At 42.4% G+C, this 12,222-nt stretch overlaps 1 protein-coding gene across 1 annotated transcript in view; it reads left to right on the top strand.

The window, feature by feature from the left end:
* The window catches only part of LOC115794951 (interleukin-21 receptor-like), a 9,332-nt gene extending 5,603 nt beyond the window's left edge, over positions 1 to 3,729 (top strand). The window contains exon 9 of the mRNA XM_030750664.1: positions 2,803 to 3,729. Within this exon, the coding sequence (XP_030606524.1) occupies positions 2,803 to 3,498 (696 nt within the window). The 3' untranslated portion in view covers positions 3,499 to 3,729. The remainder of the gene's footprint in view (positions 1 to 2,802) is intronic.
* Positions 3,730 to 12,222: the final 8,493 nt, after the last annotated feature.

The following is a 12,222-nucleotide window of genomic DNA, read 5'->3' as shown; positions in this document are numbered from 1 at the left end:
TGATCTCTGTCATTTTTATCAGACTAAAAAAAACCTGTTTTTAGTCTGAAGGGTGCACAAAGTGAAAGCGTTGTGGTTTGCACTTATGAAATAGTTTTGTTGCTGCTTTATGATTGTTTTAATCTTCTATTAGCTTTTGTTTTTTCCCCAGTGTGCTCAGGGACACACATAAATTATTATTTATAATAAAATACACTCCTGTTTTTCTTTATGTTGACTCATTTTATGTCCCAGCAGATGGAGTGTAGACTATATACAAACAGCTAAAAAGAACCTCGAGTATGATTTAAACACACATTTAAACTGAAGGAGCACTTGGAGAGCGTGGTTGTTGTCGAAGTCTCAGGTTCATCCCCGTAGAAAATGTAATGGTTCTTCCATTGTGAATGTTCCACCTCGCCAAAAAGTATAAAATTAGCTCAGCAGTAATAACAAAAAAAGCACCTGCCTGAGAAAACACACCTCCCTCCCCCTCAGCTCTCACTTTAGCTGAGCTGGAAGACAGCGAGCTGAACCTGAACCTGCCAGCGCTGCGCATGCATGCAGTTACACACACTGTTCAATAGAGGGTGCTGCTGCAGCAGCAAAGATCAGAGGCAGCATGGCATCACTGCAGTGCTGCAGTTGTACTTCCTTAGTTTGCTAAATAATAATTATTATTATTATTTGACTTTCAGAATTTGGCTTGTAATATTTCAGTTAGAGCAGTTTAAAGTTGCAGCTTTTAAGTTACAGCCCCCCCCCCCCCCCCCCCCCCCCGCGCTTTTTTTTTTTTTTTTTTTTTGAGTAATTTTGGTTTCTACTGTCAGTCTCCTCCAACCATCACTTCCTGCTTTACCTGTTGGGGAATACCTGCTGGATTCAGGGAACCTGATCCTTTAAAGCTGGTCCAGACTTCTTGAAGAGAAGGAGTAGCTGGCAGAATCACACTGCTCAGCATTATTACGATGGGACCGAGTAAATGTTGAACACTCTTAATTTGGCCCCAGCAGGTTATTCTGAATGGTTTTATTTTAAGAAAAGCACTAATTCAGTATTCAGTATACTTGCATGATAAGTTCTCTAGCTCATATTACCTTTTACCACAAGGTGGCAGTATTGTAAGTGAACTGGTAGTGAACTGGCACTTGAAGCACACTTTCACTACAAACCGCATTCACCTGTTCCCACACACTTTCATACAGTATTCCTGTAGTTCTTTAAGTATTTCACAGGGTTCATTATTTTACTAGAACTCCCAGGATTTTTAGAACTACCTGAATTCCCATAGGCGGTGGTCATTCTGACCACCTGCGGGAGTACTGGTGGTAAACATGGAGACTTGAGGAGCCAGGGATTGAACCACCACCCCTCTGATAGGGGTGATAGGGGATAGGGGCCCATGCAAAGTTCTTAAGCACAATCTTTTCTGCTAAAGAAAGCACTTTCTCTTTTTTCCGTCTCTCTTTTTTTGAGTGTGTATTACGTCTTTAGGATCGCTGCAGCAGATATGGCACTAGTTTGTTTGCAGGATCTTTCACACTTGTGGTGCAGTGTTTCCTTTTTCTCAGAGACTTAAAATGATTCGGTTGTGCTGATGAGCATTGTTCAGGATGTGGTGGCCTGTGCATTGAGAAACTGATTCATGCTTATCTGGCCATCACCGTGCTGCACTGAGCCGATGGCTGGCTGCAGAAATTTTACACCTCACTGACACGTGTGGGTTGCTGTGAAGTCATGTGCTTTTAAGACATACTTTAAGGGTGCATTAAATGCAAATATTTTCTCACTGAGTAGAGGTCATATATGCAGACACAAGGCTGCTGACCCCTTATTTCCTCTTCCTGTTTGTCTAGATTGCTAAAAGTAGCGACTGCTAATGGTCAAATGTTTTCAGCTTGTGTCTGAATTGGGGTGAATAGTAGAAACAGAAGAATTTTAGCAGCCATGGGGTCTAACACATTTCTACTATTTAAACATTTCTGATCCTCACAATAACATCTAAATCTTTCGGTCCTGCTGAATGCTGTGAAAGCCCCTTACATTTAGGTACTTGTCCGGATGTCTCACCCACACTCACACAAGATAAGATAAGGAAGTAGGTTCTCAACATTAACGTGAAGGCCTTTTGCTCTTTTAAAATGTGCTTTTTACATGGCAACACATAGTTACCATGAAAACAGTGAAGTCCATTATCTACCACAATAAGCAAATGAAGATTGATATTGGCGCCTGCAATAATGTGCGTTTGGCAGCTTTCCGCCATTCTGGGACCTCCCCGTCCTTCCACAAGCATGCAGTGAAAGCTGGAGGTGGGGAGAGAGCAGCAAGACCCCCACACAGAACAATGCTAATAGATCTGTTATTCAAATTTAAATACTTCATCAAAGGAAAAGGTGGGTGTGGGTTGCAAAGCAGCTTGCAGACATGCAGCAACTGTTGGCAGGTGGAAACAGCTTAAATATTTGCCCTACATGATCCAGTTGGATGTGTGGAAGGGCAGCAGCAGAGCCATCAGCTCAAACTACACTCAGTCAATGATGGCACTGTTCTGAAAGAGAGAAAGCATTTTAATTCTCATTCAACTTTCGTGGTGTAACTGCTTCCTGAAAAGATGACAGAGTGACTTTTAGCATTTATGTAGGCCATCTCTCTCTCTCGCTTTTTTTTAAACAAGCCTGTCATGTCTGGCAGATCTTGCAAGCAGAACTGTGATCTGAATGCATTGTTGTGCCAAACATATTTGCTGTTTCAATATGAGCTCTACAGGCTCTCTATAGGCTCCTCTTCTCTGAGTTAATGTGTTTGCTTGTTCTGTCGTAGGAGTGGGTGAAGCCTGCATTCAGCGAGTGTGATTACCTGAGGATCAGCTCAAATGCCGGGATGACGAGTGACAAGCAGCACGACATCCTTCACTGGAGCAACGAGAAGCAAAGAGACAGCGAGGACAACGAGAGCAACCAAGGCGGCCACATCCTTCACCTGCAGCAGCCTCACAGCAACCTGCTGCTGCACTTTCAGGATCGCGATAGTTCAAAGGGCAACAGCCACTCCACCGGACACATCTCCATCCATACCGTAACCTTATCTGGAGAGGAGTTTGATGAGGAAGTCACATCCCAGAGTTCCCTCAGAAGTTACCAAGATGGAGAAAGCTTGGGTTCATTTGAGGAAGACAACAGGTATGATTTAGAGGAGCGTCACATGTCCAGGATGGACAGACAAAGTGGGGTATTACCACAACATGAAAACCAAATAGCCAATGACCTACTAGTGGAAAACATCAACTTTCAGCATCGTGCTCAGTTTAATGAACCGGAGAGGGTATCCCTCGACTCATTTGAGCAGTCAGAAGATGGCTACCCTCATGTGGACCTGGACACAATTGACAGTGGTTTTGGGGAGTGCGGCAGCCCCGGCGCTTCAGACACAAACACAGCAGATCAAACAAACTCTGATTTATTTCATGAGCACACGAACTCAAATTCAAACTATGTCAAGCAGTGGATGGTAATGTAGCTTATTCAGGACTCCAGCCATCTAAAGAACGAACTCCATGAATCACAGTGATTGTAGCTCGACTGCTACAATTGCAGATTGTTGCACTGTGGGACACGTAATTAAGACTTGGACTTGTGGGTGATATTTTAATTAGAAGAAGAATCTAGTTGACTGGTTATTATGTAATTCTGTGTATTTTTTATGTTGTTTCTCTGCACTATAGTCAAGTTCCGTTATTTTTAAAGAGACAGGAGACAGAAAGACTCCATGCATGAAAACAGGAGTATAATAACGACTTTCTCATCATTCCTTCTGGAGACTTTTTCAGTGCAATTTTATTGTGTTGATTTATTAATAATAAAATGTTGCAACAGTGTGATTATTTCAGTGCAGACTCAGAGTCTATTGTAAGATCAAAATGTTGCTATGATTTAAACTGCTAGATGATGGTTCTTTGTTTGTTTAAATCCCATTGTTTTCTCATGGTCATGCATGCTTTGTTAGCATGCATGCTGCCTTATCAAGATATCTGATAGTGTCTGTTTTCCTTGCAGACGCATTTTGGCAGAAACCGCTGAAAGCATCCGTCCTGTTTTGTGCAGTCTCGGGCAAAACTGCAAACTTGGAGCAAAATGTTATCTATTATTTTGTGGCTGATTCTCTGACTGGTCTTCATCAGCAGGAAGGAAACAAACACGTTAGACAAACAGAATCTCCGGTTGTACACAAACTGCTTGTGATGGTTAATTATTCTTTCTTCAGATTTTATGTTTATATGTAAGTAAATCCAATTCAATTCAATTCAATTTTATTTATATAGCCCCAAATCACAACAAACTGTCGCCTCAAGGCGCTTTGTATTGTGGGTAAAGACCCTACAATAATACAGAGAAAACCCAACAGTCAAAACGACCCCCTATGAGCAGCACTTGGCGACAGTGGAAAGGAAAAACTCCCTTTTAACAGGAAGAAACCTCCAGCAGAACCAGGCTCAGGGAGGGGGGGTCATCTGCCGCGACCTGTTGGGCTGAGGGAAGAGAAAGACATGCTGTGGAAGAGAGCCAGAGATTAATATCAATTAATGATTAAATGCAGAGTGGAGTATAAACAAAGTAAATAAGGTGAATGAGAAACAGTGCATTATGTGAACCCCCCCAGCAGACTAGGCCTATAGCAGCATAACTAAGGGATGGTTCAGGGTCACCTGATCCAGCCCTAACTATAAGCTTTATCATAAAGGAAAGTTTTAAGCCTAATCTTAAAAATAGAGAGGGTGTCTGTCTCCCGAATCCAAGCTGGAAGCTGGTTCCACAGAAGAGGGGCCTGAAAGCTGAAGGCTCTGCCTCCCATTCTACTCTTAAGTATCCGAGGAACCACAAGTAAGCCAGCAGTCTGAGAGCGAAGTGCTCTGTTGGGGTGATATGAGACTATGAGGTCTTTGAGATAAGATGGGGCCTGATTATTCAAGACCTTGTAGGTGAGGAGAAGAATTTTAAATTCTATTCTAGATTTAACAGGGAGCCAATGAAGAGAAGCCAATATGGGAGAAATCTGCTCTCTCTTTCTAGTCCCTGTCAGTACTCTAGCTGCAGCATTTTGGATCAGCTGAAGGCTTTTCAGGAAGCTTTTAGGACAGCCTGATAATAATGAATTACAATAATCCAGCCTAGAAGTAATAAATGCATGAATGAGCTTTTCAGCATCACTCTGAGAAAGGATGTTTCTAATTTTAGAAATATTGCGCAAATGCAAAAAAGTGGTCCTACATATTTGTTTAATATGTGCATTGAAGGACATATCCTGGTCAAAAATGACTCCAAGATTTCTCACAGTATTACTGGAGGCCAAAGTAATGCCATCCAGAGTAAGTATCTGGTTAGACACCATGTTTCTAAGATTTGTGGGGCCGAGAACAAGAATTTCAGTTTTATCTGAATTTAGAAGCAGGAAATTAGAGGTCATCCAGGCCTTAATGTCTGTAAGACATTCCTGCAGTTTAACTAATTGATGTGTGTCATCTGGCTTCATTGATAGGTAAAGCTGAGTATCATCTGCATAACAATGAAAATTGATGCAGTGCTTTCTAATAATACTGCCTAAGGGAAGCATGTATAATGTAAATAAAATTGGTCCTAGCACAGAACCCTGTGGAACTCCATAATTAACCTTAGTGTGTGAAGAAGACTCCCCATTTACATGAACAAATTGGAGTCTATGAGATAAATATGATTCAAACCACTGCAGTGCAGTACCTTTAATACCTATAGCAAGCTCTAATCTCTGTAATAAAATGTTATGGTCAACAGTATCAAAAGCTGCACTGAGGTCCAACAGGACAAGAACAGAGATGAGTCCACTGTCAGAGGCTGTAAGAAGATCATTTGTAACCTTCACTAATGCTGTTTCTGTACTGTGATGAATTCTGAAACCTGACTGAAACTCTTCAAATAAACCGTTCCTCTGCAGATGATCAGTTAGCTGTTTTACAACTACTCTTTCAAGAATCTTTGAGAGAAAAGGAAGGTTGGAGATTGGCCTATAATTAGCTAAGACAGCTGGGTCAAGTGATGGCTTTTTAAGCAGAGGTTTAATTACAGCCACCTTGAAGGTCTGTGGTACATAGCCAACTAATAAAGACTGATTGATCATTTTTAAGATAGAAGCATCAATAATTGGAAAGACTTCTTTGAACAGTCTAGTAGGAATGGGATCTAATAAACATGTTGCTGGTTTGGAGGAAGTAACTACTGAAGTTAACTCTGAAAGATCAACTGGAGCAAAAGAGTCTAAACAAATACCAGCAGTGCTGAAAGCAGCCGAACATGAAGAATAATCTTTGAGATGGTTATGAATAATTTTTTCTCTAATGTCTAAAATTTTATTTGTAAAGAAATCCATGAAGTCCCTACTAGTTAACGTGAAAGGAATACTCGGCTCTACAGAGCTCTGACTCTTTGTCAGCCTGGCTACAGTGCTGAAAAGAAACCTGGGGTTGTTCTTATTTTCTTCAATTAATGATGAATAGTAAGATGTCCTAGCTTTACGGAGGGCTTTTTTATAGAGCAACAAACTCTTTTTCCAGGCTAAATGAGCATCTTCTAATTTAGTGAGATGCCATTCCCTCTCCAGCTTTCGGGTTATCTGCTTTAAGCTGTGCGTTTGTGAATTATACCACGGAGTCAGGCACTTCTGATTTGAAACTTTCCTTTTCAGAGGAGCCACAGTATCCAAAGTTATAAGCAGTGAGGATGTAAAACTATTGACGAGATAATCGACCTCACTGGGAGCAGAGTTTAGGTAGCTGCTCTGCACTGTGTTGGCACTGAAGAGCATAACAATGAAGGAATTAGATCCTTAAACTTAGTTACAGCACTTTCAGAAAGACTTCTACTGTAATAAAACTTATTCCCCACTGCTGTGTAATCCATTAAAGTAAATGTAAATGTTACTAAGAAATGATCAGACAGGAGGGGGCTTTCAGGGAATACTGTTAAGTCTTCAGTTTCTATGCCATATGTTAGGACAAGATCCAGAGTATGATTAAAGTGGTGGGTGGGCTCCTTTACATTTTGAGAGAAGCCAATTGAATCTAACAATAGATTAAATGCAGTGTTGAGGCTGTCATTCTCAGCATCTACATGGATGTTAAAATCACCCACTATAATGATTTTATCTGAACTGAGCACTAAATCAGATAAAAAGTCTGAGGAATCAGACAGAAACTCTGAGTAAGGACCAGGTGGACGATAGATAATAACAAATAAAACAGGTTTTTGATTTTCCCAATTAGGATGGACAAGACTAAGATTTAGGCTTTCAAAAGAATGAAAACTTTGTCTGGGTCTTTGATTAATTAGTAAGCTGGAATTGAAGATTGCAGCTAATCCTCCTCCTCGACCTGTGCTTCGAGCATTCTGACAGTTACTGTGACTCGGGGGTGTTGATTCATTTAAACTAACATATTCATCCTGCTGTAACCAGGTTTCTGTAAGGCAGAATAAATCAATACGTTGATCAATTATTAAATCATTTACTAATAGGGACTTGGAAGAGAGAGACCTAATGTTTAACAATCCACATTTAATTGTTTTATTTTTTGGTGCAGTTGATGAAGCTGTATTATTTATTGTTTTTGAATTTTTATGCTTAAATAGCTTTTTGCTGATTTTAGCTTTGGTTTTTGGTGGTCTGGGAGCAGGCACCGACTCTATGGGGATGGGGTTTTGGGGGGATGGCAGGAGGAGAGAAGCGGCAGAGAGGCGTGTAAGACTGCAACTCTGCTTCCTGGTCTCAACCCTGGGTAGCCAAAGTGGGATGGATGCCGTCTCTCCTAACAAGACCAGGTTTTCCCCAGAAACTTTGCCAGTTATCTATGAAGCCCACGTCATTTTTTGGACACCACTCAGACAGCCAGCGATTCAAGGAGAACATGCGGCTAAACATGTCGCTCCTGGTCTGATTGGGGAGGGGCCCAGAGAAAACTACAGAGTCCGACATCGTTTTTGCAAAGTTACACACCGAGTCAATATTAATTTTAGTGACCTCCGATTGGCGTAACCGGGTGTCATTACTGCCGACGTGAATAACGATCTTACCAAATCTACGATTAGCCTTAGCCAGCAGTTTCAAATTTCCATGAATGTCGCCTGCTCTGGCCCCTGGAAGACATTTGACCATGGTCGCCGGTGTCTCTAGCTTCACGTTTCTCAAAACAGAGTCGCCAATAACCAGAGTTTGTTCCTCGGCGGGTGTGTCGCCGAGTGGAGAAAAACGGTTAGAGACGTGAACAGGTTGGTGGTGTACCCGGGGCTTCTGCTTAGGACTACGCTTCCTCCTCACCGTCACCCAGCCGGCCTGTTTTCCCTGCTGCTCGGGATCTGCTGGGGGGGAGCTAACGGCGGCTAAGCTACCATGGTCCGCACCCGCTACAGGGGCCTGGCTAGATGTAGGATTTTCCAGGGTGCGGAGCCGAGTCTCCAGTTCAGAAAGCCTAGCCTCCAGAGCTACAAACAGACTACATTTATTACAAGTACCGTTACTGCTAAAGGAGGCCGAGGAGTAACTAAACATGTGACACCCAGAGCAGGAAAGTGCAGGAGAGACAGGAGAAGAAGCCATGCTGGTAGTGAGTCGGCTAAGGGCTAAGCTACTAGCTGAGCTAAGCTAGCGAATTTCTAAAAACAAATAAAGTGAGTAATGTGAATACAGGTGATTCAGCAAAGAGTATGCTATTTAAAGTAGGTGAAGATTACACTAAAATATGTTATTATCCAGATAAATCGAGTTATACAGATATAACAGCTAACAGACAGCAAAACACTGTGCTCCGAAACAGGAACAGGAAGTGATACAATACCGCAGTGAGAGCCAACACCAAGTGTTGAACTGAAATGTTTGAGTATTCCAAATTTTTAAAAAAAGAAACATTTAAAAAAATAATAATTGGACCAAGTTTAAAGCAGTCAAAACATCAAACAGTTCCATAAAATTGTCGCACAATCAGTGAATAGCAGACGTATCTGCATCACAGATGTCTGTGCGTTATCTTGTCCCAACCAACTAGCAGCCCTGCTCGGTATCCCAACTTGCACCTCAAAGTGGGACACGAGTCAATTTTGTGTCCAGAAAAAAATGGTTTAAGATAAACGCCTGCATTTTTAGTCAGAACAACAACTCAGCTGAGCTGCTAAATTGTTGGCATCTTGGGCAAAAACATTGTGTTAACGTAAATATCTGGATAAGCTTCTGATAAATCCTGAACATGATTATTTCAAATGGAGTGTTTATCAAACCTTCCAATGAATTTGTCATAACCCAGGGAGGGCCGGTCTGTGTTTTTGTGTTTGTGAGTCGTTGGTTGTCCAGCAGAGATGGAGAGGGGTTTCAGGCGTCTCCACCTCTGGGCAGATACGTGGGCGTGGCTCCACCACACCTGTGATGGATCAAGGCATCAGGTGGAACTACTTAAGCTGCCAGCGGACATTCACTCGTCGCTGGATCATTGACTACTTCCAAGTTAGTGTCGGCTCCTTCGGTGACTTCCTGTCGTGTGTTCCCAGACTTACCTGTTTTTTCGCTTTTCGCCTTCCCCAGATCTCCGTGTCGGCTCCTGCCTTCGCTCCCTGGAAATCCTGCTCTCCGCTCGCCACGCCGTCCCACGCCGTGCCACCGCTGATCCTCGGGACCTTTCCCCCTGCCTGCTCACTCACCTGCCTGGCCTCTCCTCCTCCCCTTGGCCTCTCTGCTCGCCGCTCGCCACCCCACTCCACGCCGTGCCACCGCTGGTTCCAGGATTCACCCGTTCGCTCCCTCATCTGACTGGCCTCCCCTCATCCCCTCGGAGTCTCCCCCCCCCCACACCTCATTCCACATCCACCGCTGCCACCAGCTGTTTCCCACAAATTCCCCGGACCTGCTTCCCTTCACACATTCTCACTACCACTGTAAATAAACTTGCACTCTGCTCTTATCAGTTACCGCCTGTGTGTCTTCCCCTTCTCAGTCGTGACAGAATTAAAAACATTAACTTGTAGGAGTCGGTGGAAGGAGACACGAGCAGGTATGTAGTCTCAGCTTTATTGGCGGTAAACTCACAACAAGCTAGGACTCAAAAGATGACAGCCTCTATATAGGAGAAGTCAAGCCCTTTTATCTCAGGCCTCTCTCTCCCGCCTTTTCCAGATCTATTCCGGTCTCTCTCTTCGCAATAAGAGCTTGGGGCATTCTGGTGTGAAATGTGCATATATGTGGCCACCACAAACTGTTAATTTGCATTTGTATCACACTTGATACATATGGCTTTTTTTTTCTTTTTCTTTTTTTCAATTTATTGCTTACAAATGTCCTTTTTTTTTTTTTTTGAGGAAAAAATTAAACTGATGTAGAAGTCTCAAAAACCCACCTATTAAATATGATACACTTGGTGTTAATGGTGCAAATTCATTCTTTGTAAGACGTTTATCAGCAGTAACAAAGGCAGAGAAAGAGGAGACGTGCAGCAGCTGCATATAAACACATGGGGACTAAAAATGTAATTATATCACATGTTGATGCAGCACTTTATCTGCCTGAGTCCATGGCTGGTTTAGAATGAGCAGTTATAATGTAAGAGGCATGTTGTAGTGCTGTGGGAGAACACAAACCCCAGCTGGGGGCAAACCATGAGCTTTCTTTCTAGGTTCCAGGTTTGAACCCAGCTGCAGCCTTTCTGTGTGGAGTGAAGTAGAGGGGAGCATCATGGGAAATCCTCAGTAACTTCAGTAGTGTAACTAAATGATGGCTCCGGGTCAGCTGGTCCATCCACACTTTCCACAACATTCTGATGCAGTTAATGGTCCCAAAAACTAAAATAAGATCTACATTTATGCAGAGTTTCATGTTGGTAATCAGACTGCTGGCTTACTTGTGGTTCCTAGGATACTTAAGAGTAGAATGGGAGGCAGAGCCTTCAGCTTTCAGGCGCCTCTTCTGTGGAACCAGCTCCCAGCTTGGATTCAGGAGACAGACACCCTCTCTATTTTTAAGATTAGGCTTAAAACTTTCCTTTATGATCAAGCTTATAGTTAGGGCTGGATCAGGTGACCCTGAACCCTCCCTTAGTTATGCTGCTGTAGGCCTAGGCTGCTGGGGGGTTCACATAATGCACTGAGTGTTTATTTTTATTCACCTCTTTTCACTCTGTTTATACTCCACTCTGTATTTAATCATTAGTTATTATTAATCTCTGTCCCCCCCCCTCCCCCTCAGCAGATGACCCCCCCTCCCTGAGCCTGGTTCTGATGGAGGTTTCTTCCTGTTAAAGGGAGTTTTTCCTTCCCACTGTCACCAAGTGCTGCTCATAGGGGGTCGTTTTGACTGTTGGGTTTTCTCTGTATTATTGTAGGGTCTTTACCCACAATACAAAGCGCCTTGAGGTGACTGTTTGTTGTGATTTAGCGCTATATAAATAAAATTGAATTGAATTGAACATGGGAAACCTCAGAAAAACAGGTTTTTGTTTTGTTTTGTACAATAGCTTTATTAAATAAATCCATGTAAACATTTACTTTCATACCGTAAATATTTTTGAGTTACAGGTTCTCAAAGTACATAAGGAAGGGTCCAAATTTTGAAGCAGCTCTTCATAAGTACAGAAAGAATCTACTTTAAATTTTCAGGGCTGGAAAACACGAAAAACAGCAACCAAATCAATTTTACACCCACTCCAAGTTTCACAATCTAAAGCAAGAATCTTGATTTTGTTCAGCACGATTGTTTCTGTGAGGGCTGGGGTTTCTTAGTTTCAGTATCAAAACTGAGCTGGTTTAGTGAGGGGTAGGATAGCAGAAGCAAGCATTAGCACCCTGGGTGTTCAGTAATTCCCTGGAGGCGACTTCACGAAGTGTATTTCTGAGTATGAGCATGTCATAGTCCCATGCCAAAGCAATTACATGCTGGAGTAAAGTGAGTGAACGGGACACCACCCAGAGGTGGGAAGTAACGAAGTACAAATACTTCGTTACTGTACTTAAGTAGATTTTTTAGGTATCTGTACTTTACTTAAGTATTTATTTTTCTGAGTACTTTTTACTTTTACTCCCTACATTTTTACACAAGTATCTGTACTTTCTACTTCTTACATTTTCAAAACAGACTCGTTACTTTTTAACACGTCAGAGAGAAGTTTGCGTTTCCGGTCAGTGCGCCGTCAAACATCAAGCGATCTGAGCCTAAACGGAGGAATATTAACATATAAGAGACAAT

Source organism: Archocentrus centrarchus, chromosome 16 (assembly GCF_007364275.1).
Source record: "Archocentrus centrarchus isolate MPI-CPG fArcCen1 chromosome 16, fArcCen1, whole genome shotgun sequence".
NCBI lineage: Eukaryota > Metazoa > Chordata > Actinopteri > Cichliformes > Cichlidae > Archocentrus > Archocentrus centrarchus.
The sequence above is the reverse complement of the archived record's forward strand: the minus strand, read 5'-3'. Positions and strand labels throughout refer to the sequence as shown.